The following is a 26527-nucleotide window of genomic DNA, read 5'->3' as shown; positions in this document are numbered from 1 at the left end:
CGTTTAGTATTTCTGCATGTGTGACTCTTACGTCTCTATATAGGAATAGTTTGTATCTAATCCTTTGAATCTTTATTTTATGGGGATGAATCTACATTAATTCCTAAAACCCCGAGCAACAAGAGAATTGCTTTGCAGTGTTAGAGAGGAAAACATTACAATAAAATTGAAGCATACTTTTAATTATCTGTAGTCATTTGGATGAAATCTATAATGAGCTGGATAAATGCTGATGCTCTAGGCATCAATTTTTCAAATGACAGTAGAACCAAAAATATCTGGGAAGGCATTGTTAGCTTGAACTACACAATATTTTTGAGGTCTTGGTTAGTAGAAATAATTAAAATGACTTATGTAAGATAAGTGTCATATCTCTGTCAGCAACTAAATGTTAAATGTTATCGTAAACTAATTACTTCCTTGAATTGAAAAGAAAATTAGAATTTTGTGTCTTAACTGCTGACAGATAGTGTCTGATCCTCCTTTTGCCCAAGCTCACTGCTAGCAACTTCAGAAACTGTTGCAATGAGATGCCCTCAATATGAGCGAGCAGAGAACTGGGCCAGCAACAGTAAAACATCAACCTTGGTAGCAAAAAGTCATTATTTGATACACATGTTAATCTCTTCTTGAATAAGTAGAAGTGGAAACAGCTGATGGTGTGGGGTTTTTGTTTGTTTGTTTCGTCTCCATGTTTCTGGTTGTAGACTTGCTGCTGGAATGGGAAGGAGGGATGCTCCTGTGTCTCTCTGCTATAGTCCTGGTGAGCAGCTTGCCTTGCTAAGCCACAGGCTTATTAATATGATGCTTATCTGAAATATAACAGGAATTAGATACAATAGGCAAGTGTTCTCTTACCCTTGTGTCCTGATTTTGCTCACAATTATTTCTCTGATGTTCAAAAAACATGAATGTGGAGCCTGAAGCAGAGTAGCCCTGGATTTGAGGCTTGTTTAATGAAAAATAGTGACTTGGTTGTGTTGATTTTTACATGTCTTGCTTACTTGATTAACGGTGCAGTAACAAATGTGGTATGCAAGAGGAGATGAAAGGAGGACTGTGGAGAAATAACGTGGGGGACAGCAGGGGGGAATGGAAAGGTGGTGAAGAGTGGCTGAGGTGGAATGCAAGGATTGTAGGAAAAGTAATTAAAATGAATAAGGAAGAGGAAAGAGGAGAAATATTCCAACTCCCATTCTTTTTCTCATAAGCCTCCACCCTATAAACTTACTGGTAGCTTGATTATTCTGGCCCATGCTTTGGTTCTGCAAACACCCGAATTACCTCATCTCCATTCCAAGTTATGTGTTGTAGCAAAGGTAGTTGGAAAGGAGCCATCATCCTATGAGAGTATAACTTAATGCTGCTTTAAAAATCACTCTGGGCTTTCCCAGGTCATTTGCAATGCATATGCTAGCTGCTGATAGGGCTGGGATGGGGCAGTAAGGGCAGGGGCAGCCCTCAGTCCTTGAGGCTGATGATGGGAGGTGTGCTCCCAGAAGAAGTGCTTCATAAAAATTGAAGTTACACCACTTTGCAAGAAATGTTGAAGCCAGGAGGGAGTTCGTTGGGTTGGAGGAGTGTCAGCTGGTGGCCATGATCCATTCTGCATGTGGGGGACTCAGCATGCTTGCCCTCCTCACATGTTGCTTCTAAAGTACTGGCCACTGTTGGAGGTGAAGTATAGGATTATACTCTGGCAATCCACAGTAATCGTTCTTCTTTTACACTCCTTATGTTTAAGTGAGTCTGTGTACCACACTGTAAACTTGAGACCAAAATAAAGGTTTTGCACAAAGGCTTTCTTGCACGCCTCTGCCTCCTTCATCCTAAATTTTAAGAAGTTAGTGAGAGGCAGTGATGCATAGGGCAAGATGAACGTGTATCTGTAAAAGTTAATGGTGCTGGGCAATTGAAATCTGAACAAAGCCTACTCAGGGCAAATAGCTCTTTCTTGTGGCAAGGAAAAAATGTGGGTTGAGTAAAATGAAACTACTATTTCCAGTTTCAGCAAGCTGGCAGAAATTTAAATTAAAAATGCAAATGCAAGCCTGCAGGCTTGCACTCAAAAGTGAGGAAACAGTTCCAAGATTGTTGTGCTTTTCAGTGAGAGTGTACTAACAAACCTGGGCTCCGTGACTTTTCACTGACAATAGAGCCAGGCTTTCCAATAGCATTGTAGATACTTGCATAGAACCCTTATTAATCCCGTGGTGCTGTTTCTATCTTGTGAGTTTTTAATACATTCTGATTTATTTTTTTAATTGGTGTTTCTTAATTTTCCATGTTTACAAGAATTTCCACATTGTCTACTTTTCCTGGATGCTTTAAGCAGATGTCTCTGCTTTTCTGGAAAAATTCAGATGAAAGCATATTTAAACAATTTGCCTGATGACATCTGTTTAGCAGCATAATCTTACTTGGCTAACAGTGACATTTAATTGAATGAAATGTTTCAAATCAACTTTGACAGCCTTCCAGCCCAGCATCTCCAAACTTACTATTTAATGAAAATATGCCATCCTACAAGTGTTGCGGGGACTGCGAAGAAGCTTTTCTGTGAAAGACAACACTGATGTTGGAAAAGAATGCATTAAAATATTATGTCTGCCACTTGTTACATGCAGTGAATCTTCTATATATACATATGTCTCAATATTTTCTAGAGAATCTTTTTGAGCCACAGTTTTCTCTGGTGTTGCCTGAATCTGTAACTGAAGCGGTGTATTCTGTGTGCAAGATTAGCATGTTAAAAAGGCCCCTACATTATCTAGTACAAGTTGTAGTGGAAGTATAATAATAGGAAGTACGCGTTTCATAAGAAACCACAATATTGTCATCTGAGAACTAGATCGGTAGAACGGGAGCCAGAATCTCAGAGCTTTGTTAGTCTTTAGTCTAGCCAAAGCCAATTCAGAGCACTCAGAGCTGTGTAAATCCGGCTGGGTTCAACCTGCAGCATAGCAGTGCACATTACTTGTGATCTTTGCCACAGATAGTTCAGAGATGTAGTAGTTTAGTAGTGACTTCCAAAATAATTCTTCAACTTCTGGCATATTGCTTCAGGGCTTCGCAGGCACTGCCATTACTCTAAATTAAAGGTACTCAGTGCAGCTAATGGTAAAATATCTCTAAAGCAGCCAAACTGCATCGTTTCCCTGAATGTACAAAATTGTGTTTTTCCATCAAAAATCAGTTAGCCAATGAGCTGTCATCTCTCCTTAGCTGACAGCAATTTGTGGCCAGTGGTATTCTGGAGCCTTTGCTGAAGGGGGTTGCTCTCCATGGCATGCTGCCCAGCTGAGCTGATAACATGATTTCTATTATGCTGGTGCACGGGGAGGCTTAAGGAGGTAATATGAAATATTCCTCACAAGTAGTTCTTGTAGGATAAATCTGTGGGAGAGATGCTGGAAACTGTAAAATGCTGCTCTGGAGTATTGGTGTTGGTCAAGTGGGATTTTAATGTGGACTCCAGTAGGCAGAGGATTGTATGAATTTCTGCATTGGAAGAACTCTGTAGAGGTACAAAGACCTATTTTTCAAATGTAGCATATAACCAACTGAAATTGTCTATCCAAAGTTAAAGTCAAATAGGCCAGAGTCTACAGCCATAGACTTAATATTGAATTTTTGGCTGCTTGGTTGATTCCCTGGCTATTATAATTTTATTTTGCTCCCCCCTTTTCTTCAGAATTGCTGTGCTAATTAGGCTCTGTGAATTTTAGTCTCTCAGGTTCTTCAATTATGACATGGCAGTTCCCTCCATGGCAGCACACTGAAGTATAGCAGATGGGATATCGTGAAGTGGAGACATTCAGTGGGAAAATGTCCAAGTCACTTAAGATAATTAAACAAGGGGAAGGAATGTGACACGTTCAAAGAATATGTGGTGGTTTTACGAATAGGTGCTTATGCATGGGGAGCTCATTACCCATGCTTCACTCATTTGCTGTGTTGTAACGAGACAGAAGAATTGAAAAATGCCACTGCTGAGCTCGCATAGTGAATATCAGGAGGCACTTGTACTGAGATAACCACTGCAGAAGCAGCAGGCTTAACAAACGTGTTTATTCCTTTGAAGAAATATAACAATTGAAGAAATAACAACTAATTCCAGTATGAAGGTCAAGATGACCTGAATTGAGATGAAGAATTAATGGAGTGTGTCAGTAGGCAGAGAAGTAGAATACTAGTTTGTTTTATCCTATGTTTCATCTATCTCCCTCTCCTCACCTGCATTTATAGCAAGGTTTAAAATGCAGGAGGGCTTCTAATAAGAATTTGTATGACAGAGTGAGGCAGTACTTGGATGGGGAGGAAAAGAAGCATTTCATCATTCAGAAGGAAGAGAGAGTAACAAGTGTAAGTAAAGGTCAGGTGTGTGAGCTGCAAGCAGCATGTCAGTGAGAAGGGAAGCATTGGGCTTGAGACAGCCTTGTGCTACCTGTGACTTAATGTGATCAATGCTTCCACAGAGTAGCAGCTGACTCTCCATTTCAGTCATAGAAATACTTGAAGGTTTTCCTAAAATGCCAGTTCTTGGTGTAGATCTGCTACACTGGGCTGTTATTCAAAACAAAAGTTAAGCAGAAAAGCAAAACTAAGAGCATGAACACCAGAAGTGTAAAAGCACACATTCCTTTCTAAAATTCAACAGATTCACAGCACATGAAGTTCATCCTCTGACCCTGATTCCTCTCTAAAGCAGAGTCCAAGCTTTATGTTCTCTACCATGCCAGAACAAGTCATGTTCCTTCTAAAATATGCAACAGTGAGACACACAGCACTTTGAGGAAACATCTACCAGAGCATCCAGACATCACGTCTGGCTGTAAAACAGTGCTGCTGAATGAGCTCAGTCTCATAAAGCAGCTTTGAGAGACAGAGCCTGCTGCCCATACATCTGTTTTGCTGGGAAATGACATTGGTATGTCTGTATCACCAGGGGACATCCTGGTACAGAGTGGGCAACCAAAGAAGTTTCATCCTAGGAGATAGATTGAGGAATAATTGTGTTCTTTGGTGCTTCTGGAAAGAGATTTATTCTTTAGAGTTTCAGCTACTTATTTCTTCTATATCACCAAGGGAAACCCTGGTGTCTGCTCCTGCTGTGATAAAGCTGAGATTTCTCCTGAGTAGCAACCAGTATGAGAAGTACACACTTCTTGTCCTTTTTTAATAGTCTGTCATGCTTTGCTTGGCATGTGGATGGCTAAGGGGGAATGTGATAATAATCTGTACCTATCTGGATGATATATGTACCAAGAAGGAAAAGCAGTTGTTTCAGAGAGTAGAAGTGTAACTAGGAAAAACTAGAAAAGACTGAACATCAGGAAATGCATTGTGACAGTAACATCTGTTGGAACACAGAGTAATCTCCCTTAGAAAATGGTGGGATCAGCATTGCTTTTGACATTGGAAGCTTAAAGAGACAGAAAATAGTTTGATCTATGAAGCACTTGGCTTCTAGGGAGGCCGTCTGTGTGATCCAGTAGGTTTTTTCCATCTCTAGCTTTGGCAACTCCATCTTTCTGACGATCCCTGGGTGATGAAATATCATTATAACTTTTGAAATAATATATCGGTGCCTGGAGAGCAGAGGTGATTTTTTTTTTTTTTTTTTTTTTTTCATTTGCAAGTGAGAGTCAGTGTGTTAAATTACTGTGCCTGTTATTAAATGGATTGAGTAAAGAGTTTCCTGTGTTTAAAATAGGACATTTTCTCCCCATCTCAAACGAACCACCCGAGACTCACTTGGGTTGGGAGTGGAAAGGGTGAGGGTTAGAAGTTTAAACATTCTTCAGCGTGTTCCCTGAGGCTCAGGTTAGCAAAGCTGCTTGGCACCTGGAAGCATTTTAGCAAACGCAGCAAGTAACATTAATGCTGATTTACAGAGGATGAGGAAGGCTGTGCTGTGTCTGTCATAGATCAGGAGAGGTAGAACCAGCCCTTCTGGTCCATCAACGCTTCTATTTGTTAATTCAGCTCTGGGGGACATGAAAATATCCAAAATACTGACAGGCACATTGACTAAATGCTTAAGTTGTTTAACTCGAGAGCCATACTTTTGCTTCTTTTTTTGGGAATTAATTAGAAAGTTGTGGTGCTCCTTTGATTTATATATTTTTTTTAATCATATCCAGCAGTTGGTGCTATTCTTGATAACTAACAATTGTTTCTGCCTCTCCATGCAGTGCAAAAAACTGGTAGTTGTCTGGTACTGCTGAGCATTGTAGCTGGCAACATTTGAGACTCCAGACGTGGTGATGAATTGTGCTATGATATATTAATGTTATTTTGATCCCTGCTCTTTCAGAATTACATTGATCCAATTAGGTTAAGTAGCTTGCCATCTAAATTAATTTATTTTACTCGATTAATCTCCTTTACTGTGGGTCAGAAACAGAAATGTAAATCAATCTGTTACATTGCATATCTTTTTTTGAGGGAGGTAATTAAATTACTGAGTAGATACACATGTTAAGTTCGTTGTTCAGTATGTTAAACACTGTTGCCATAATTGCAAAGTGAAGTGGTGCACGCTCAGTAGTGGAATTGGAGTGCTTGTTACACTTAGCTTTGATAAGCTTTCAAGAAATGCCAGTGCATGACTTGCTGTCCCTGGATACTACTGCTGTGTGCTTATTCAGTGGCAGAGCTTTTAGGATATTAGGCATTTCTGGAAGGGGAGGTTACAGCTTCATCCCCTTCTAGAAATTGTTGGGTTCCCTGGTGCTGTGTTTTGTGTAGGTCCCCAACGTCTTTAATGCAGAGATACCTTTCCCCTGGCTCACTCTCAAGCCTGTGCTAGCACTTTGCATGGCAGGAAGACAGATGTCTTAGTAATGATTTCTTAGTTACTAAACTAGGAGTGTTTAAATGCAGTCTCCAGAAAAACTTCCTCGTTTTCTTTAAAAGGCTCTTCAGCTGTACTTCAAATTTCCATGATATGAATTCCTTCTTTGTCTGGCTACATGAAGATGTACTTCAGTTTTTGGTCAGCCCAACAGTGGGACGTTATCATCTTGCTCTTCCTGCCAGCCTTTAACTGCTCACACAGGGAATTCTTGGCATTCAATTGGCATTTCCATTGGTCTAAATTGGGATCTCATCCTGATGAAACACATCTGAGAGGGAGACTGATGACAGGGATATCAGAAGTTTGTTCACCTGCTGTAGTTCCTCACTTTAGTAAGGAGAAGTGTTTACGAGAGGCTCACAGACAGCATTGATGCAAAAGAATGAGATCCAATGGTTGGAAACTGAACATTGACAAAGCCAAGCGAGGAGGTACGAAGTGTGCTGCTTTTTACTCTGAGTGTAATTAACAGTGAGGAACTTAACAGCCTCGTCACAGCTTCTTCATTGTGGGAGATCTATGCAGTAAAGGAATGAACAGTCTGGTTCCATCACAGTTATTGTATCAGAAGGCTAAGTCATGTCAAATGAGCTATGTAATGTGACAGGTCAGCTTGCTGATGACAATGCTCCCTTTTGGTATTAAAATCTATGACCCTATGAAATATTTTCTAAGCCTTTACCCGAGGGTAGAGCAAGCAGAAGCAGAAAGGTCATCTTTATCATCACTGCTGTCAAACACTTTGGAAATAGCAGAGCACAAGGTGAGTGTATTGCTCAGCCTCTGCCTTTATGCCATATCTGTTACCCTATACCTTGCCTGCATTTTGTCCCACTGAATAAAAATTGCTCCAGTACCCGATGTAAAATCCCATTTGCAAAAAGTGCACAACTTGGCTTAAGCAGGAATGGGAACTTACCTTTTGCCTTTACAGAATTTATGAATGCCCTCTAAGCAAAAAGCCTGTAGTGGTGTTATATAAATAATAATGATAATTAAGAAAGCAGCTGCTCTTTATGATAATGAGAATGGCGGTAGAAAATGTAGATAGAGCACACTTCATTTCAGGCAGGCCATCCAGAGGCAGCAGGCACGAGGGCTGAGATAAGCATGGGTGCCAAGTGCCATCTGGAACAGCTTGGCTGAGGTGTCCTGGGCTACTTGGTGAAATGTATAGAGCATCTGAAGTGGTGCTGGGTGCTCAGTTAGGCAACCAAATCCTGCTGTGGGTGCTGGGGTTGGCTGAGATCCAGAGCAGTTCCTGTACAACCCACCTAACGCTGTGGTGTTGTAACATTTATTACACATTAGTATTCTGATGTTTCCCCCAAGCTGAAAACTCTGAATAGAGAATCTGTGCTTGAGTGCTTACTTTGTGCGTTAAGCTTTGCTATCTTCATGCTTTTATGCTGATATTTATTTCTGTCTCTTTGTCATGTTTAATTCACCTTTTTTTTTTCCCCTCATACCTTAAGATATGAGCTTTTCAAGCAGTTAGCTCTCTAATGAGTGCTAATACAGTTCCTAGCAAAACCAGATCCTGAAAGTCCTGATTTTGACTGAGCTGTTGGATATTAACATAATGCAGATAAGTCATTAGAACAATGAAAATTAAATATTCATGTTATAGTTGTAATGTTTATACATAGTACAAGAAATATGCAGCAACACTCTGCGTGAGTTCACAAAAAATAGATGAATGTGTGCAATGTTAACCAGGTTTCAACTTTAAAGGGGTCTCATTTGTTCAAATAACCATTGCGAAGGAGAAATGTATTTGGAATGGAACAGAACTTTTTGGACTACTTTTCAGACTTTTTTTCAGACTACTGAAAGTCTCTTGAGTCCTTTACGGGTGGTGGTGGCATTTAGAGTCATAGAACCATTTGAGTTGGAAGGGCCCTTTAAAGGCCATCTGGTCCAACATCCTGCAGCGAACAGGGACACCTACAGCTCCATCAGGTGCTCACAGCCCCATCCGTCTCTGACTTTGAGTGTCTCTCAGGACACTTAGTTTTGGTTTCTTTTATATTGTGCTTTTGCATTTCAATAGGATGTTTGTCAAAACTGGAGTGTCGTAGCCTAAGGCCTCTCCTGAGAGTCAACATGCATACATATTCTTCGTTCTGGCCTTGTTAAAAATGCTCTTTAGGTAAAGAGTTGAAAAACAGATCAATAGCAGGACTGTTACAAAGGCAGAGGCTGCTTTCCCTGTTCCACGTGTTTCTTACAAAAAAAGATCTTTCCATAGTTGTCGCATGCATGCTCTTTTCTGGGTGTTTCTGAAAAACAGTCACTGCAAGTCAATATCCTTGATAGCATTGTCAAAGGCAGAGGGGAAGCACGGAGTGAATGAGCACAAAATGTCTCATCACAGACGTGGTCTTTCATCATCTGCTGAGACATTATTTCAAGTTGTTAGACTTCTGTTCATGAATATCCTTTTCAGATGACGACAATAAATCCAGCGCTCTGACTTCTGTAGTGTTCTTCCCTGAGTGTCAGTGGAAGCTTGTTTCATTTACTGAGCGCTAACCAAGTCTTTGGGTTCTGGTAGTGAATGATTACTTTATGTAGTATAGTAATGTAGGAAAACGTTTTCTTTTTCCAAAACCTACCACTTCTTGACAATACTCCCATCTCTAGATTACAGATTTAAAGTGAAATACGGTAAAAATCATACGAATGATGCAATACCGAGATGAGCTGCACGCAGACCTCATTTGGAAGAGAAGGCAGTTTGGAAACCTGTATGCTTTCCACAATTAACAAAGGAAGTGCTCATGCACTGCAGCTTTCAGTGCAGAGCTATATTTTCTCCTATTGCACGCACACCCCGGTAGTCACCGCATCATTAATGTTCTTCTTTGATTGCTTTCTCCAATGAAACCACTAAAGGACAGACTCAAGGTGACGTGGCCTTAATGTGACCAGTGTGCTCTGTTGTCTTTTTTTTTTCCAGGGGCCTGTTAGCCAGCAGCTTCACAGAAACACATTATTTGAAGGATGGTACTGATGTGGTTCTCTCACGCAATTACACGGTAAGGCTGCGCTGCGTGGCTGGATGATGCTTCATCGTTAAAGCTCAAAGTGCTCTCTGCTGGGATCTGAGCCGCGGGATGAAACAGCAACACGAGTGATCTTTTCTTCTTGTTGCCTTCAGTACCTTTTTGACTGCTGTGATCCTGCGCATGAATTTTCAGTGTGACTTTAAAGGGAAACGGTGGGGTTTTAACCATGTGATTTTTTTTTTTTTAATTTTTTTTTTAACAAATTTTATTTTTATTCCCCCCCCATCTGTAAGATTTACTCAGCTGCTTGGAAATATGGCCATTTGGACTTTGAAATAAGGCAGCCATTGCTGTGGTGTTAAGGAGGAAAGGCCTTGGGTTCTGGCAGTGAGGATGCGCTGTATGATTGCTGTCATGCAGAAGCTGCCACCAATGGGCTCAAAGGCCTGGGTGGGTTTTCTGCACTGGAATCCAAAGCTGGGTTTGGGTGTAGGGGGGGTGAGTTGGGTTTGTTTTTGAATCCAGATCATGCAGCTGTTGTGGATATACTTATATCTCTGTGTGTGCATGGCTAATCTGCTCCTGGTTAAAGTCAGCACAAAATGCTTTTTATCATGAATAATTTAAACTGCTTTTTTTAATAAATACAAGGCGCTTTAAGCCAGTAAAGTTTTTGTCCTCTAAGCAATATCAATGCCTCGATTAGAAGCAATGCAGCAAGTGATTTTAATTACGAAGTTTATCTTTTATCTGCCTGAGTAATCCCAGCTCCTGTAAAGTATTTGTTATGTGACGTTATTTATTGACATTGCTGGAAGAAGCATTGTGCTTTCTGTTCCCATCCATAATGGGCTTTGCTGGTGTCAGTGAAAGGCATTATTTCTGTGCATTACATTTTACTTCTGAAGAAGCATCTTCATTACTGCCCAGACCTCCCAAGTAAAGGAATCACTGTGAAAGCTTTCCTGTTTGCTGGATGCTCGTATCTGCTTCCAGATCTGCTCAGCAGTAAAGTCATTTGTTTTAGGAAGAGAAAAGCTGCACAGATTTTCTAAGGAAGTAAAAAGCACACAGCGCATGATCGGAGTAGCAAACATTAACATGAGCATGAGTGTAGCTAATGATAGCTAGGCATTCTCTTCCAAAAAAAACAAACAACAACAACAACAAAAAAAGCAGCCTAAAAACCTTCTGTTTTGGAAAGGGCAGTAAGTAATGAATAACACTAGTGTTTCTTTCTCTGCCTAAAGGATGTTTTGTTTTGTTTTATTTCAAGAGGAATAGAGAATTAATTTTCCACTCAGTACTGCAATATGATTTAAAAAAGATAAGTCTCAGATTTTACTGTTGTGGGCAGATACAGTATATACATACATACATACATACATACATATATATATATATATATATATATATATATATATATACACATACACATACATATATATATATATATATATATCAGTATAGGCTGCCCAAGGAGGTTGTGGATGCCCCATCCCTGCAGGCATTCAAGGCCAGGCTGGATGTGGCTCTGGGCAGCCTGGTCTGCTGGTTGGTGACTCTGCACACAGCAGGGGGTTGGAACTGGATGAGCACTGTGCTCCTGTGCAACCAAGGCCATTCTATGATTCTATGATAGTCTGTAGTTGAAACCAAATACAATTTCCTAATGAAAGTTGCTTAGTCAGATTGTGCTGGAAGGTTAAACCAAGGCAGTCTGGGGATTTCCCTGGCACATGTGCTGGAGCCCAGCTTGTTCTGTTGCATAGCACTTGGGGAAAAAAATGGCAGTTGTCAAAAACTAGTTGCTATGAAATGATGTCAAGCAAGGATAGAATACTGATTCAAGTGTGACAAATCAGCTGTGGTTACTATTTGTTTTTAGAGAGTCATCCGTTTCGTATACTAGGGTACAGGAATAAAGGGTTTTTGGCAGGAGTGGAGAAAAAAAACAACCTCTTGCAGTTTGGTGGAGTTACTGAACTAGAAATCAATTTTCTACCAGTTCAATTGCAGGACATGCTCTGGTAAGTTTACGTTTTCAGTATGGAACTGAAAGGAACTTTGAGTGTAGCATGTGGGTCTTGGAGAAGCTGTGAAATGGGCCACAACAAGAAGCTCAAATTTAATAAAATAGCAGGTTGTGTGCAGAGAGGGAAAAAATCAGGAATTTTGTCGTAATTCACTCTGATAAAGACAACTAGCTGCACTGCAGCTGTAGTCTGCATGGGTCGAGATATCAGCTCAGCCTTCAGATTTTGCTGAGTGCTTTGCTTGACAGCAGTGGCTGGTTTCCTAAGAGCTCTGCCTTAGACTTGGTTTAAGTGACACAAGTAAAGTGACTTTGTGTTTGTTTTCACACGTCAGGGATACTGCATGAGTCAGTATTTGTTCAGAGGGCTCCTATTTCCTCACTCTTATCAGCTAGATGAGTCTAATATTGAAATAGTGATATAGCTTACTTATGCTGAAAGCCTTGGTGTCCACAGCAATTGTCACTGAAGCAATCATGCCCCAAAAATTCAGTCTATGACTTCCTGCCTTTTATTGTGGTTTTATCTTTGCTAACAAGCTACCAGCTCTTTATGAGTACCAATGATAAAAAAATACTGGAGAGTAAAATACCATTACCCTGCTACTGTCATTTTGATCACCGATAAAAGCTATCCTGCTTTCTAATTACAAGCCTCATGATGTTGTGCTGTTCTGTTGCTCGTGCTGGAAACACAAATGCTCTAAACAAATATTTTTCAAGGTATATCCTTATTTGCAGAAAAATTTTGTCTGAATCATTCCCTCTTGCCCAATGTTTTCTATGACAATGCTTTCTATAACCAAATCAAGACATTCTTTAGAAATCTATGTGAAGCTTTGTAAGTAAAAGCCATGCCCCAATGCTGAAAAGGTTAATTGATGCAGCCAGATAGATGTGGATGAACGAAGCAATAAAAGGCACAGTGAGATGACTGTCAGGTTGGAGCATGAGTGATAACTTTCCTTTGCACTAATAAGGAAGAAACCTTTTACAATGGTATTTTCGGTTTCCAAGTAGCATTCAAGGGAGCCATGAGAAGAGAAACACTGGACGTGACACAATTGTTGCTTTCCAGTCAGTCACATAATTGGCAGTGTAATATAACCTTTAGTCAACAATAAAATTAACCTTGATTCCAGACAGATACGTCTATGCTGAGAAAGTATCTCTGCTGTGGGTGCTTTTTGCAAGCAGTGAATTATTAAGGAAATACAATAACCTAGCTGCAAAATGAAATTGGATTTTTGCCTCTCAAAATAGAAGACCTCTTAGTCGTGGTTGCTCTTAATAATGTGCAGCCAGTCGGTTGGGTAATTCAATAAAAGGTTTCTTTTCCAAACGGTTTCCCTTCCCCTACGCTTACTTTTTTATTTTTTTGTTCCCAAACTGTGTTTGGGATTGTCTTTTTTATACCTGCCTTTGAACGGAAGTATCTCCTGTGGTCATACGTGGGCATAGAAGATCTTGAAGACAAACATGTGGGTTTAAAGCAAGTGGGAAAGTATGTCAGTAACTTTGTAAGGTACTCTGTACTATAGCTTTATATTAAATATCAGAAGAAAAGAAGATTATCACAGACATGCAAATTTAAACTCTGCTGGTCTTCTTTAAAAACAAAAATAACCCCAATCCTCTATCATCTAAGTACAGTCAAGGTTTCAACTGAGGATCACCTTGGAGTGTTAAGTCAACGCTGTGAATATTTAGTGGAGAAGGTGCTGTCAGTGGGCTTCTGAATGCTGTAGTCTGCAACTGAAAATAGCTTTCATACAAAGGAGGTGGGAAACCCTGAGAAAACAAGACTTTTAAGAATGCTAAAATATTTTCTCTTCTCTTGCAATCAGGGTCACTGCTATTACCATGGAAATGTACGAGGCTACCCCAGTTCGTCAGTCAGTCTGAGTACCTGCTCTGGACTCAGGTGAGCCAATGTTTCAGTAACATTTCAGTTCTTTAATAAGTCATCTTCATACTCACTAAGTTCTGATTTACCAATACCTGCTTTTCAAATGGTTCCACGATTTCTGTAAACTCATTTACCTTGTTGCTCCGAAGAAAAATGGAATAGAAAATGCAATGCATGGAGGGTCTTGCAGCAGTGAAGTACTTGGCGTGTTCTGTGACTGGCAGTGCCTCAGGGCCCTCCAGTCCTGCTGGTGAGAGCTATTTCACCAGCAGTGCAGGACTGCTTTGCAACTGGTGCATTGGGCAGCAGTTCAGTTGCTAGGAGAGTTTGCTCTGTAGAAGTGGCTGTGGAACTCAGTAAACCATGATGATGGCAGGTATGATGCTCACTGTTCAGATTGTAGCTACTCATTAACAGAAAGGTAGCAGATTGGTCTTGCTGAAAAGAAAATCTCTTCTGATTTGGAGAAAGGAACAAGCTGACAACGTTTTAAATAGGCAATGGACACAGTTCAGGAAACAATTATCTTCCTTACTTGGACAATCAGAGGCTGGTATTTACTCACAGAGCTGTTCCAAATCACTGTAATTAACTGTAAATTGGCTCTAGTGTTCTCCCTGGAAAACCTAGTTTTCCTGTCAGGTTTCCAGCTGTCTCAACCTTTTTCTGGGTTTGTTTAATTTATCTACAAACAGCAGGAGTAGCTGGAGTCTTTCTTTTTCCCTTTGCATTTTGTGCAGTAGTAGTATTAGCACAGCTATTATACTGGAGCTCTGGAATGGAGAGGATCAGAGCAGTTTGCCACCAGGACAGTTCTCCCTGTTGTTCTCTGTAGTGTGTTGGGTTCCCGTGGCTCATTTCCACATAGAGAGGGATTTTTCAGGGTGCTTCAGTATGTATCTGGCATCTTCCACAGGTTTGCTTTAACAAACCCTTTGCATGAACCATGTTAGCTGATATTCAGCAGTTGTTCTCATGGTCTGCAAAAATACAGTGCATGTTCTCAGTGCGTGAAGCACTGCATCACTAAATGGATTGGGTTGCTGCAAGGTCCACAGGGAACATGTGTGTTCTGCAGGAAAGGGTCTGCGCTGTTGTCTTGTTCTAGAGCTGTCTAGGAAAAAAAGAAATCCTGTTCAGGACAAAGGATTTCCCCATACTAAATGCATTTTATTTCTTCTCTAATTTGCTCATCCTCCTCTTAAAAATGTTGAGCATGCTGAGTCCTTTCCCAGTTTTAGGTAGTCAGAAATGGCAAGATGCTAGCAGTGACATTTTTCTCTCATCTGGCACTACTGCAGATTAACCCTCAAAGTGCAAGTCTTTATTAGGCTCGATTCCCCATGGGAAATGGGCAGCAGCTTCTTTTTCAGGCAAAAATTTTGCTCTAGCAGAACTGTGGCCATATCTTGCCATCTATGCCCATGTAACTGCTGCATTCACTACTGAGGTTGTTCAAGACAGCGTCCATGAGTGATGACAGCATGTGATAAGGGTGCCTGTGGAGTTATTCCACAGAACTCATTTGGCAGCCCATAGCCAACAGTAATAACTTCTAGTCATCATCTATGCTTGATTTGAGCCAGGGGCATCTCGTTGTACGGCTTCATAATGCACTGCCAGCTTCTTGAAACATCCGGGCCCTCATTAAAACTGGTTGGGAAAAAGAGCCCAAATGGTCGTGCTGAGGCTCCAGAAGCACCGAGCATCTTTCAGAACCAGGCCTGCAGGTTATAATACACCTCCCTCACCACACCATTACAGTAGAGCTGTGTCCCTCGAGAACGTGGGTGGATAGTTTCACTGCATGTGATCCAGTGTGAAATAATATCAGGGGAAATACAAGAGTTGAGAACTGCTCTGTCCCTCAGGCCACGTGAGGGCCATCCCTGGGGCAGCCCTTCCACCAGCAGCAGCGTTGGCAGGAAATGCTGCTCTCCTAAGAGAGGCTGTTTCTGGCTTTGTGACAGCTCCTGGCTGAATTGGACGTATCTCTCTGTCTCGTTCTCTCCATCTGTGAAATTCATTTAATGATTCTTACCTACCTCACACGGCTGTGGCCGGAGTGCCTGAAACACATCTAGTGAAAGGAAGCGTGAGCTGTTGGCTTGCCAACATCTCCAAGCACCCAAATCCCTCCACACCCACTGGACAGACACCTTGGGCAGTGTTCCGGGCATGGAGGGGTGGGAGCAGTGTCTTTTCCCTCCAAGTTCATTAAAAGACATGAAGCTAATCATAAAGGACAGATTTCAGATAGATTATAGCATGAAACCAGAGTGTTTTGTGGTAGAGAAGCAAAACAGGATCACCGTTACCAAGGCAGAAATAGGGGATAGAACAAAACCCTTCGTTACCACTTTTATAAATCTGTAGTGCACCTACTGCTTGAATTTTCATGCAGTTCTTGTTCCTACCTCCTTTACCCCCATTTCAGAAAAGGAAGCATTATATCCAGAAGATATATAGAGAGGAGCAAAAATGATGATCAAAGGTATGGAACAGCTTTTATTCAAAAAATAGAACAGGATTTGTCAGTTTTGAAAGGAGGTGATGGGGAAAAGGGGAAAAGAAGTTAGACTGAATGTCATGCTGGAGTGGGGACGATTACTGAATATTCTCTGAAACCTTAAAATTAGAAGTCATCAAACGAAATTTTAGAGTAAAGGAAAGCACTTTTTTTTTTTTGTTGTTTTAATTCACCACATCGTGAAGCTTTGAAACTCATGATCACAGGTGGCATCAAGTGGCAAAAGTGTCAGTAAATTCAAAGCATGATGAGGCAACGCAGGGAGTGGAGCAGAGGGAGCCTCTCAGGGCCAGTCAAACCCTGAGACGTCCCATACAGTTACACCGTCGAGCTGGGACAACAGTCAAGTTCTTCTTATGCTCTTCTATCTTACCCCTAAGCATCTGCTGTTGGCCAGAGCCTGGGTCAGAGTGCTGGTCTGGAGGAACCTTGCTCTTGATCAGATATGACCACTAAGTGCTAATGGGGTATGGTTGCACATCTGAGAAGGATTGTTAGCTTACAAATATGCTGTGATTAATCCGCCAGTCGTCAGATACAGAAAGAATGAAGTGTGAAATCTGCAGGCTGAGACACGTTTGACTAGTTTGCATTTTTCAGGGAGGTAGAGGAGAGTAATATAAAGATAACTGAGAGGCAGACAGAGTTCTTATATTCACAGACACTTCTATACTGCAGCTATATTGCATCCTCTCAGACATAACATATGAGTGGCTCATTTTACATAAGATTACCATGGCGTAAATAGTTGAATTGACACCAACAGCAGCCTGAAATGCAGGTTAGAGGAGAGTATGGCTGTGCTGCAATCTGTGTCCTGCTGGGTCCTCCAGAGGAGGAAGAGCTTAGTGCTGGAAAGGAGATGTGTGTGCTGAATGGGAACAATGGGCAATCAGGATTTCCAGTGCTTCTGTCTAGATGAGAAAGCCAATTAGATTGTCAGAGCTTCTGGGCAGGAGAACATCTGACCAAACACAGTCGTTTTCTTCCTCTCCTGTGGAAATACCCTCCTGTTTATCTAGCTCAGAGGCTCTTCAAGGTTTTAGCAAATAATTTTGGCCTGCAGCCACCACACAACTCTTCTCTGATAAAACTGCATACACTCGAGTGATTTCTTCTTATTTTTTTTTCCTCTGTTACTTTCTCTGCAAGTGCAGGAGCTGGTATAGACATAAAAATGCAGCCTGAAGATGAGCACAGCCCCTATGGTCTGTGCTGAAGTGCAGGAGCTAGCAGGGAGACATGCAGGACCAGGAGCATCTGCTGTGACCTCCATGATGGGAGGCTTTCACAAATGCCTTAGTACTTTAGGGATGCAAATCTCATGGGAAGCCTTTTTGTTCTAAAAAAACAAGATGCTCTTGAAAATCCTGAGGATCTCCCTAATTGCCAGGTAATAAGCTCATTTGTGTGTATGAAGTATTCAGTCAGTGTTCATAACTGGAAGATACTGTGCCCAGTGATAGCGGTGGGAGCAGGGTTGCAGTAGGCAGTAATTCTTTATGGGGTTACACGGTTATGTGGCACGAGGCTGACAGTACTACAGCCATCTGTTTGTCAGATGAGCTGGCCAAACTCACTGCATCCCAGACACAGTTAGCTGAAGGAGACAGTTGTGTGCCTGTTGTCCCTGGGAACACTTTAATGTCCCTAGGCATCACTGGCACAACCATAAGAGATGATCCCTACCAATAGGCTGAGTCTAATCCTTCTCCCTCCTGTCATGTCTAAAAGCATTTATTAAAAATGAAATGTAATACATTTTGTGACTTGAAGAAATGTTTTACAAACCTTAATGTGATGTGCAACTTTCAATCAAGCTTTCTTTTTTTTGCTATATTATTTGCTACACGATACTGTTCAATGTGTTCATTAAATAGGCACTAATGCCAACTTCTTTACTCCTTCACCTTTCTCTGCTTTCACTCGTCAGCCTGGTCACGTTCCCCACTAAGCACACAAGTGACACTTCTGACAACGCAGTTACTGTTTCTCGCCACCCAAATGTTGGACATGGAATTGCATTTTCACTCTTGATTCAAGGATCGCCTTGCTTAAATTCCAGGCATCAGAAGTTGCAGACCAATATACATTCACTCTGGCATGTCTGCCTTCTGAGGAGGAAGCATTAAGTGCATGCTTCAGTATTCTCTGGGTATGACTACATTTTTGACACTGTGCTCTAGAATGTATTTTCAGGTTAATGAAAGGCACTGGCTGGAATAAAACATGTATTTGACTAACAACGTGTCTGAGCAGGGGAGCCTCTGCTACTGCTGCAGTATGTAAAGCAGTAATTCTGCTCCTATGACCTCCCTTTGAAATGCTGGCCTTTGTTGATGTGGGTCAGGCCTGCTATTTTAATGGAATTCTGATGTGCGGTATAACAGTATTACTGGAGTCTCATGTGATGCCCTTCCTCAGCACATCATTACTGTGTGCAGTTACTAAAATTTACCCTGTTTGCAGCTGGGTTGCTGCACAGAAAGAGGTGAATAGCCTGGCCAAGGCTGCCTGCAGAGCACTGGTGGATAAGGAAGTATCTGTCTTCTGTCTCTGCAGTCCAGCTCCCATGCTCTGTATTTCCCAGTCTTTTAAAGCTAGAAAAATGGCCAAGCCTTTTGGATTATATCTAAAGACTACTTAACCTATTAGAAAAGCAGTCCACTTCATTCAGTTATCCCAATTGTGTTCGTCTGCAACTAGTTACAGCAGAGTAAAAGTGAAAGCTTTTATTCACTACTGCATTTTTTTTTCCCCCTTTTCTTTGTTTGCCTGCTTATGTGCCTGGGAACTCATTAGATGAAGTCCTGGGAATGCAGGATTTACAGGAAAAACAAACAAAAGTGCCCTATCCCTTCACAGATCACTTTCTGGTATCACACACGTTGAGGAATGAAGCAGTTCTTCATTGCCACACCTCATCTCAGGCATCGGCACAATATTCAGGGACCAGAAGGCTCAGCTTCTGTTATCTGTGTGGCTAAAACTCATTGAACTCTGTGGCACAGCAGTGGGATCTGACCCTTTACTTTTGAAGCTGCAGTATTAATTATGAAGTAAAGGACCTGTAGGTTTTTGAATGGCACACGAGTCCTGCATAGTCTTTCACTGTGGACAGAGGCAGACTCAATGTCAGTATGTGGTGTGGAGCACGACAGCCCTCCAGTCTAATTAATTTCTTACAGGCTGAAAGCATCTACATTCCAGTGGTAATAGGGCTTTTTATTATTATTGTTTAGCAATGAGTATAACTCTGAGCTTCATTAAAACCAAATGTTTAATTGCATTCATGGATATCAGATTTATTGATTTACTTAACGTTCCCCTAACGCTGCAGCAGAATAATCTATCACGGTTTCATGTAGTGCTGTCCTAGCCAAGTTTTACTTCAGCATCACAATTTCTCAGACAAGTATGCATTGATGGTTTATGTTGGCTGGGACTTTGCTTCTGCTGACAAGTTGGAAAAGAAAAATCCCATTTATATTTTGAGATTTCCTACAGCCTGTTGATTTATGAAATACGACTGGCCTTGCGTTAGGTTTTGTTTTGTTGGGGTTTTTTTTTCCTGCTTTTTTAAGAGGGGAAAAAAAATATCCTATTTGCTTTTATTGCTGATTTAAGTAGAGGATTAATTCCGTCAAATTACATTTCCCTAAATGAGATATTCTTTGCAAGGTAAGCAGCACTTAATAACAAATTAGTTATTGAATTAGTTACTACTGTTTTAATTTCTTTTGCCTTGAGACAGAGTGAGAGCTCTCATCCTAACCCATCCCCATCTGTCCATTTGTCGTATAATGGCATGTATGAGGCAGATACCAATGGGTAGTTCACAATTTGAGCTGATTTGCAGCGGTGAAGATGTGGCTGGTTTGTTGCTGAGCCCCAAACATGAGCAGGGCTCAAACCCTGCTCAGAGGCAGAGTGAAATATCAGCTTGGGCTCAAGATTGCACTGAAGCTGCTTCCAGTTGGCTTGAAGCCCATGAACTGATGTCTGGACATGCTGCATGATGTAGATTTTATTTTTCCCCCTCTCTGCTACTGATGGTGGAAAGCCTGATTGTTTTAGATGGGAGCTGAATTGACTCAGCTTTCCTGCTCAACTGTTTTTGTAGGTCTTTCTGAGTTTTCAGTATCGCTATCGTGCGAGATTGAAGCAAACACATGTACCAGGGGTTAGATAACTAGAAGCCAAAAAAAATTATATTTTATATTGCATTTTTCCCCAATATTTATAAGTCTGGAAATTCTGGTAGTCTTTTGTTGAGGTAGCGGTAGAAATCTCACAGATTTCTGTAGGAGTTGGTCTTTTGTCTGCTCATAGCTGCTTCTCAAGCATACGTGGAGTTGCTGGAATGCCTTTGGGGTTCCTCATGTTGTTTTTGACTGGTGTTTTCTAGTTCAATATACTGCATTTTTGTTTCTTTGAAAAGCATTGTGTTATTTAACGTTAATGTCTCCTGAGAAGAAGTTGTCTCACCTTGGTCATTAGGGAGCATGGGCTGACTGAGGAGCATAGTAGAACCACCGAAACAGAGGCTTCTTTCAAACAGAAAAATATAAGGGAAAAAGTAATTACAGATTAATTCAATTGACATCACATTCTCAGTAGTGAAAGACTGGTTTTAGGTATCGTTTATCAGGTCTTGCCACACTAAAAGAGAAAGAAACCAACTTTTTTTTGACTAGTTACAGTTGTAAGTGCTATGCTTGGCAATAATCAAGGGGGAAAATGTGATTATAGGAAAAGAAAATTAGCAAAAAAAAAAAAGAGCTGGCCAAGAGAATTCATATTTGATATTTGTTATCGTATTACAGATGGTCACAAGCTGGGTGCAGGTGTCCTGCAGGCAGTACTCAAAAGAAAAATATGCATTAAATTAAAGCTATTCCTTCCTTTAAGCCAAAACTGCAGATTTCTTTTTTTTTTTTTTTTTTTTACCATGGGATTGCTTCATATGCAAAGGGTGGCACCATTCTTAAAGGAATGGGAGTTTTGATGAGTAGTTGAATAGGCTGTCCTAGCACTTATTTGCTCAATTGAAAACAAAATTAATCACTTGGGTATCTGCTCACCTGTCTGTATGTCCTCCAGTGAGAGAAAACAGGGGGTTATGAGTCACTTTAGACAGTACCTGGGTTTACAAAGGGTGCGTTGGAAACCCAGCAATCACTGAGGGGGAGAAAATAAAGGGGTGAGTAAGCTTTATCCAGAAAAAGGATGCTATTAAGTCTCTCCATCTTCAGTGTAAATAATTAAAGAAAATTAAATTACATGTCTTTATAGATACAGATATATATTTTTTTTTAAGTTAAGGTTCTAGAGGAATGAAGTTTAACATTAAAAATAAAACCTTCATGGTTTCACACTGTTTGGGAGTTGTTAATAAAGGGAGATGGTCAGGCTGTCCCATTTCAAACAGTGACTAATGGACTTCTGCCTCCACTGCTGGTTCCAGAAGCCTCCAGAATGGAATAATTTATTGCACAAGGGAAAAACAACAACCCTTACTTGATTATGCTGATTACGGAGTTGCTGATTATGGGAGTAAAGAGAATATGCTGTCCTAGTTTCCTAAATTCTTCAAGGAATATGGCAGATCTTAAAATAATTTCTTAGAACTGCAGATTGTAAGGACACTGAATCACAGTGCAACAACCTGCTTGGAGGTCCCTATATGTCATTCATCCTATCGTGTATCCTAGCTATTGCTACAAGGGTTGCTGTAATAAATCAGTCCTGCTTTTCCAGTTCTCATCCATCACGCACAGCGTGCTTGTGTGATGGTAAATCATGCATCTTACCTGATTTGCCAAGGATACTGAGGAAGCTGCAGATGGATTACCAGAGCCTGACTCTGGGTCAAATCAGTACACTACTCTCCTTTTGTTGGGGGTGTTACTGTGAATGCTTTTGCACAGCCTTTTTAATATCATGGATTACCAGTCTTGTTTTACCTTGGACATCTAGATATTACTCTTCACATGAAATGGTTATTTGTTAGCTTGGGTGAACCAACAATAAGGGTGTTTGGTAACAAATGGACTGCCTGCTTGAAACCAAAGTTTCAGGTAATTGACTGGGACTTTCTTCATTGTACCTTTGTAAGGTTAGAATAGCTAGGACAGCTTTTTCCAAATAATTTCACTTTTTATTTTTGTATCAGCCTTTACGATGCTTCTGGCTCCTTCCACCACGTTTTTCCTTTTTTAAACCTTCTGTAGAACTGTATAGAGACGTGGACTGGTCTTAAAATACTTGTAGTACCTCACCTTTGTTGTAGTACAGACAGAAGAGCAGACACCTATAGAGGAAAAAGAGAAACCAATATAACATAGCCAGCTTTAATCTAAAAATAATAGTGGTTTAATAGCATATAGAGAAAGTGTAGAGCAATGTAGAGGAGGAATTGGGGAAGAACACTTTAGCCAATCAAAATTTTCAGAGGGATTTTGGGTAGATTGTAATATTCCTGCTGAAACTTTGCCAGTGTTAAGGGATTTATGCATTCATAATTTAAAGATATGGAAACAGCATGTTCAACGTAGTGTCTAAATGATGAGTACTTGCTATATCACATAAGCAAATGTTTATCAATATTTAACAAAAAAAAAAGAAAGGTAAAAACAAGTAAACACAAGTAAAAACAAAAAAAGAAAAGAAAAAGAAAAAAAAGGATTTTAAAGGATGCCTTTCTTTGATCAAATAATTGCCCAAGGAAACTCAATATTCAGTTTGATGCAGGAACTAAGACCATCTTGAGTTGACAATACGTGCTCAGGATACAAGTTAGACAATTCTAAGTCAGACTTTGGATACTAAATGCTTTCCTCTTGCAGACACAACTCAAGTAGAGATGACTGTAAACCTAACCTATGCCTACTTATGGTATTATGCCATCCTGATGTCCTCTTTGCACATTGCTGCTGACAGTAATGTGATAGGAGTGCATTTCTCAGTAGAAGACCTTTGGGTTCCTCAGACAACACATGGTATTGTGGTAAAAAATTAAATTTTGGAGGCATTATTTTAAACAGGAATCCTTTAGTTAATATTTCTGAACTTCATTTTACTGCCCCACGGTGCAGTGTTTAATAACCCATTTTCATACTCAAATGCCTCTTTCATCTGGCAGCTTTGATGCTTGCATCAGTGTTTGGTTTAAAAGGTATCTACAGATCATAATAAGTTCTTTTGCTCTCTACCTTTCCTAATAAAAACATTTCGCCACGCTTTTGTTCATTCCTGTTTGCAACAGGTCCTCAGAAGTACTCACATCATTACTCTAGTCAGCAATGGCAATGCATCACTGGGAGAATGGAAAACACATAAAACACAAATGCAATTTTGTTCTACAGCACGACACTTCAGAAAAAGAAAATTTTCTTTGAGCCATAGCTTTTTGTAAGGTGTAGTGTGCTGTAATGACAAATGTACAGCTTTGATGTTTCCTGCTCCACCCGACCATGGTACTGTAAATCAGCATTTTGCTTTTTCATATTCCTCTGTTATTAAAGCTTGTTGTAACCTTGTTGAAGACAAACATAGGTTTGTTCTTGAAAGCAGTGCATCTTACTCTGCTGTCTTCCATAACAGGGGAATTATTGTGTTTGCAAACAAAAGCTACATTGTGGAGCCATTAGAAGGTGCTACAAGTGAACACAAGATCTACCGAGCAGAGAACTTGGAAATAATTCCAGGGTCCTGTGGCCACCAGCTGGACATCTCTGCCACGAGGGCCGCTGACACGTCGCACCGCTCTCCAGCCAGCAGGGTAGGTGCATGCTGTGCTTTTGTGTTTCTGGTTTGTTAAGTACCTTCCTGGTAGCATCTCCATAACACTGTCTGCCATAACTCTCTTTTCCAGACTTATTTCCTGTATCCCTACTGAGCAGGCTACTAAACCACACAGTCAGCTTCTGCTGATGGCACGTGCTTAAGAACATGCCTAAAGCTGAGCACATGCTTACAAGATTTGCTTAAGCTTTGTTACTTTTTCTCGCTCCCTTATTGCTTTTTCTCATTCTTTTTGGTAATGAGATAGCACAGGAAAAGTTTCATACTACCATGGTAATATATTTTAGTTCATGTATGATTATAGCAACAATTTAGGACCCCATAAGAACACTGAGCAATGTCTGGAAAAGTTCTTGGCCAGCCGAGGTGGAAAAGAACACGAGAGCTGTGATGCTTTGAGAATAGTGTTTTAAAACCTAAATGAACCTATACGTTCTTACAGGAAAGTATCCTGTGCAGACAAAACAAATTCTCACAGTATTATCTTACAGATGTGTTATAGTAATTGTTTTTATGTAAGGAGTGCACTTAATGTGAAATGCATCTCGCTAATGGAAACAGTAGAAAATGAGCTGAAAACCATGAAGAAATACTGTAACAAATTAATGTGCATACTGGATGTGGATTGTGGAAAACACTGTTTTAGGTGTCCAGAAATCATACAGTGATACAATTCTGACCTCATATTTCATTAAATGTCACATTCTTTGTTTCATAGTTACGGGTGCTGCTAAGCCCATGTATCAAGTTAATTGTGAAGGAAAGCAACCTAAATGGCATTACCAGATTTTACTTATGTAGTGGAATTAAATTATTTTGTATTTTAGGAATATCAAGTGTTATCTGTCCAAATTTCCTTTTGATAAATATATATATATATATTATATAAAACCCTATATATATATATATATATATATATAAGGTTAGCTGTTACAGATGCAACTTTATGGGCTAAGCATTTTTCTGAAAAGGTGTGAAGACTGTAGGTTGAAAGTGTTGACAGTAATTTATGTAAGCTTTCTTTATGATTTCTGCTTAAATAGTCCACATTAATGCTCATTAATATCATTAATATATCTGTGACATGAGCCCCTTCTGGGAAACACAAGATAGCAGAACAAAGCCACGGCCTTCCAGCCTGCCTCTCTATAAGTGCAGCTCTACCAAAACGGGCTTCCTTACAGTGACGTTTCAAAAATAGGTTCCTCCATTAAGCTAGAGTGTTTCGCACCCTAAAAACTGCATTTTCAAATTAATTCATGTGTGTGGAAATGAACTTTTTTGAATCTTTAAGGTTTCCCCAAAACGTATGGGACATGCAAGTGAAGTTTGGAGAGGCAATCTGTAACACCAGGCAACTGAAATGAAAAGCATACACATAACTATCTGATACATTCAAAACAATTTCACCATTACCCTCGTGGTTCTCACATTCTGTTGATGGCTTCAACTATGTGTTATAATTCACCTTACATATCTGAAAGATATTGTTGCAATGGTTCACTGGGCATAAATATGAAACCTGTCACCAGCCACATCACAGAGTTGGGTAAAATGCTTGTAATGAGTATGCTGGATATGCTTTTAATGTATGAATTCTGGAAGTTGTCAAATGTAATATGTGGACTGAATTTTCACATTTCGGTGTTGTCATCAACTAAGCAGACTGTCAGGATACACTGAATAATGATGAATTGCAAATTATTGAGACACAAGGCTGCTCCACATTATGCTGGGTCATGGAAGTAAGCACAGTGCCGAGTTTAGGGCATAATGAAAATTTCAGGTTTCTTGGCAGGCTTGAGGTAGTTTTTAGTTTATTTCACTCACCTTTCACCCATCTGCATACACTAAATGCTTGTTGAGCAGACCTGAAATGTTAGATCAGTGTAGCACAAATTTAGACCAGCCTTTGGGTTAGATATACGTACGAATAAATGATGGAGAAAACAATAGATTCAGCTTCCCAGGTCCAAATGTGAGGTTTGCTAGATCAAGTCAGATGGTACAGCAGGTGTGGGCAGACACATTTTGCTCCATTAGGGTTGTGTATATATAAATTCGGAGTCATTTTATAATGCAGGGGGCCCTCAAACTGCAGCAGGGAGTGTGCCAACCAGATAAGCTCCATTGGTATGGGATCCTACAGAAAGCAATTCCTGCATGTAATATAGTTGCTATATTATGGCTTTTCTCTTTAGCCACACAACAATTTCAGTGGTCCTGGTAGATCAAAGATCAGCTGATCCAGGGAATTAGATCACAGAGAGAGAGTGAGGCTGCAACACTGCACTGTGAATCCAAGCTAAGCCAGTTCCCAGGCAGGGAAGCACTGAAAATATATGGTGTTATAAGACAGCAGTTTTGCAGTAAG

General features: G+C 40.4%; 1 protein-coding gene across 2 annotated transcripts in view; it reads left to right on the top strand.

Annotated features, from left to right (window-relative positions):
• Positions 1-26527, top strand: part of ADAM12 (ADAM metallopeptidase domain 12) — a gene marked incomplete at its 3' end in the record, with an annotated part of 167553 nt that overhangs the window by 83364 nt on the left and 57662 nt on the right. For both annotated transcript variants that reach the window (XM_079536501.1, XM_079536500.1), the window contains exons 4-6: positions 9825-9903; positions 13756-13832; positions 23953-24130. In XM_079536501.1, coding sequence (XP_079392627.1) covers positions 9825-9903; positions 13756-13832; positions 23953-24130 — 334 coding nt within the window. The remainder of the gene's footprint in view (positions 1-9824; positions 9904-13755; positions 13833-23952; positions 24131-26527) is intronic.

Source organism: Tetrao urogallus, assembly GCF_951394365.1.
Source record: "Tetrao urogallus genome assembly, chromosome: 5".
Lineage (NCBI taxonomy): Eukaryota > Metazoa > Chordata > Aves > Galliformes > Phasianidae > Tetrao > Tetrao urogallus.
The sequence above is the reverse complement of the archived record's forward strand: the minus strand, read 5'-3'. Positions and strand labels throughout refer to the sequence as shown.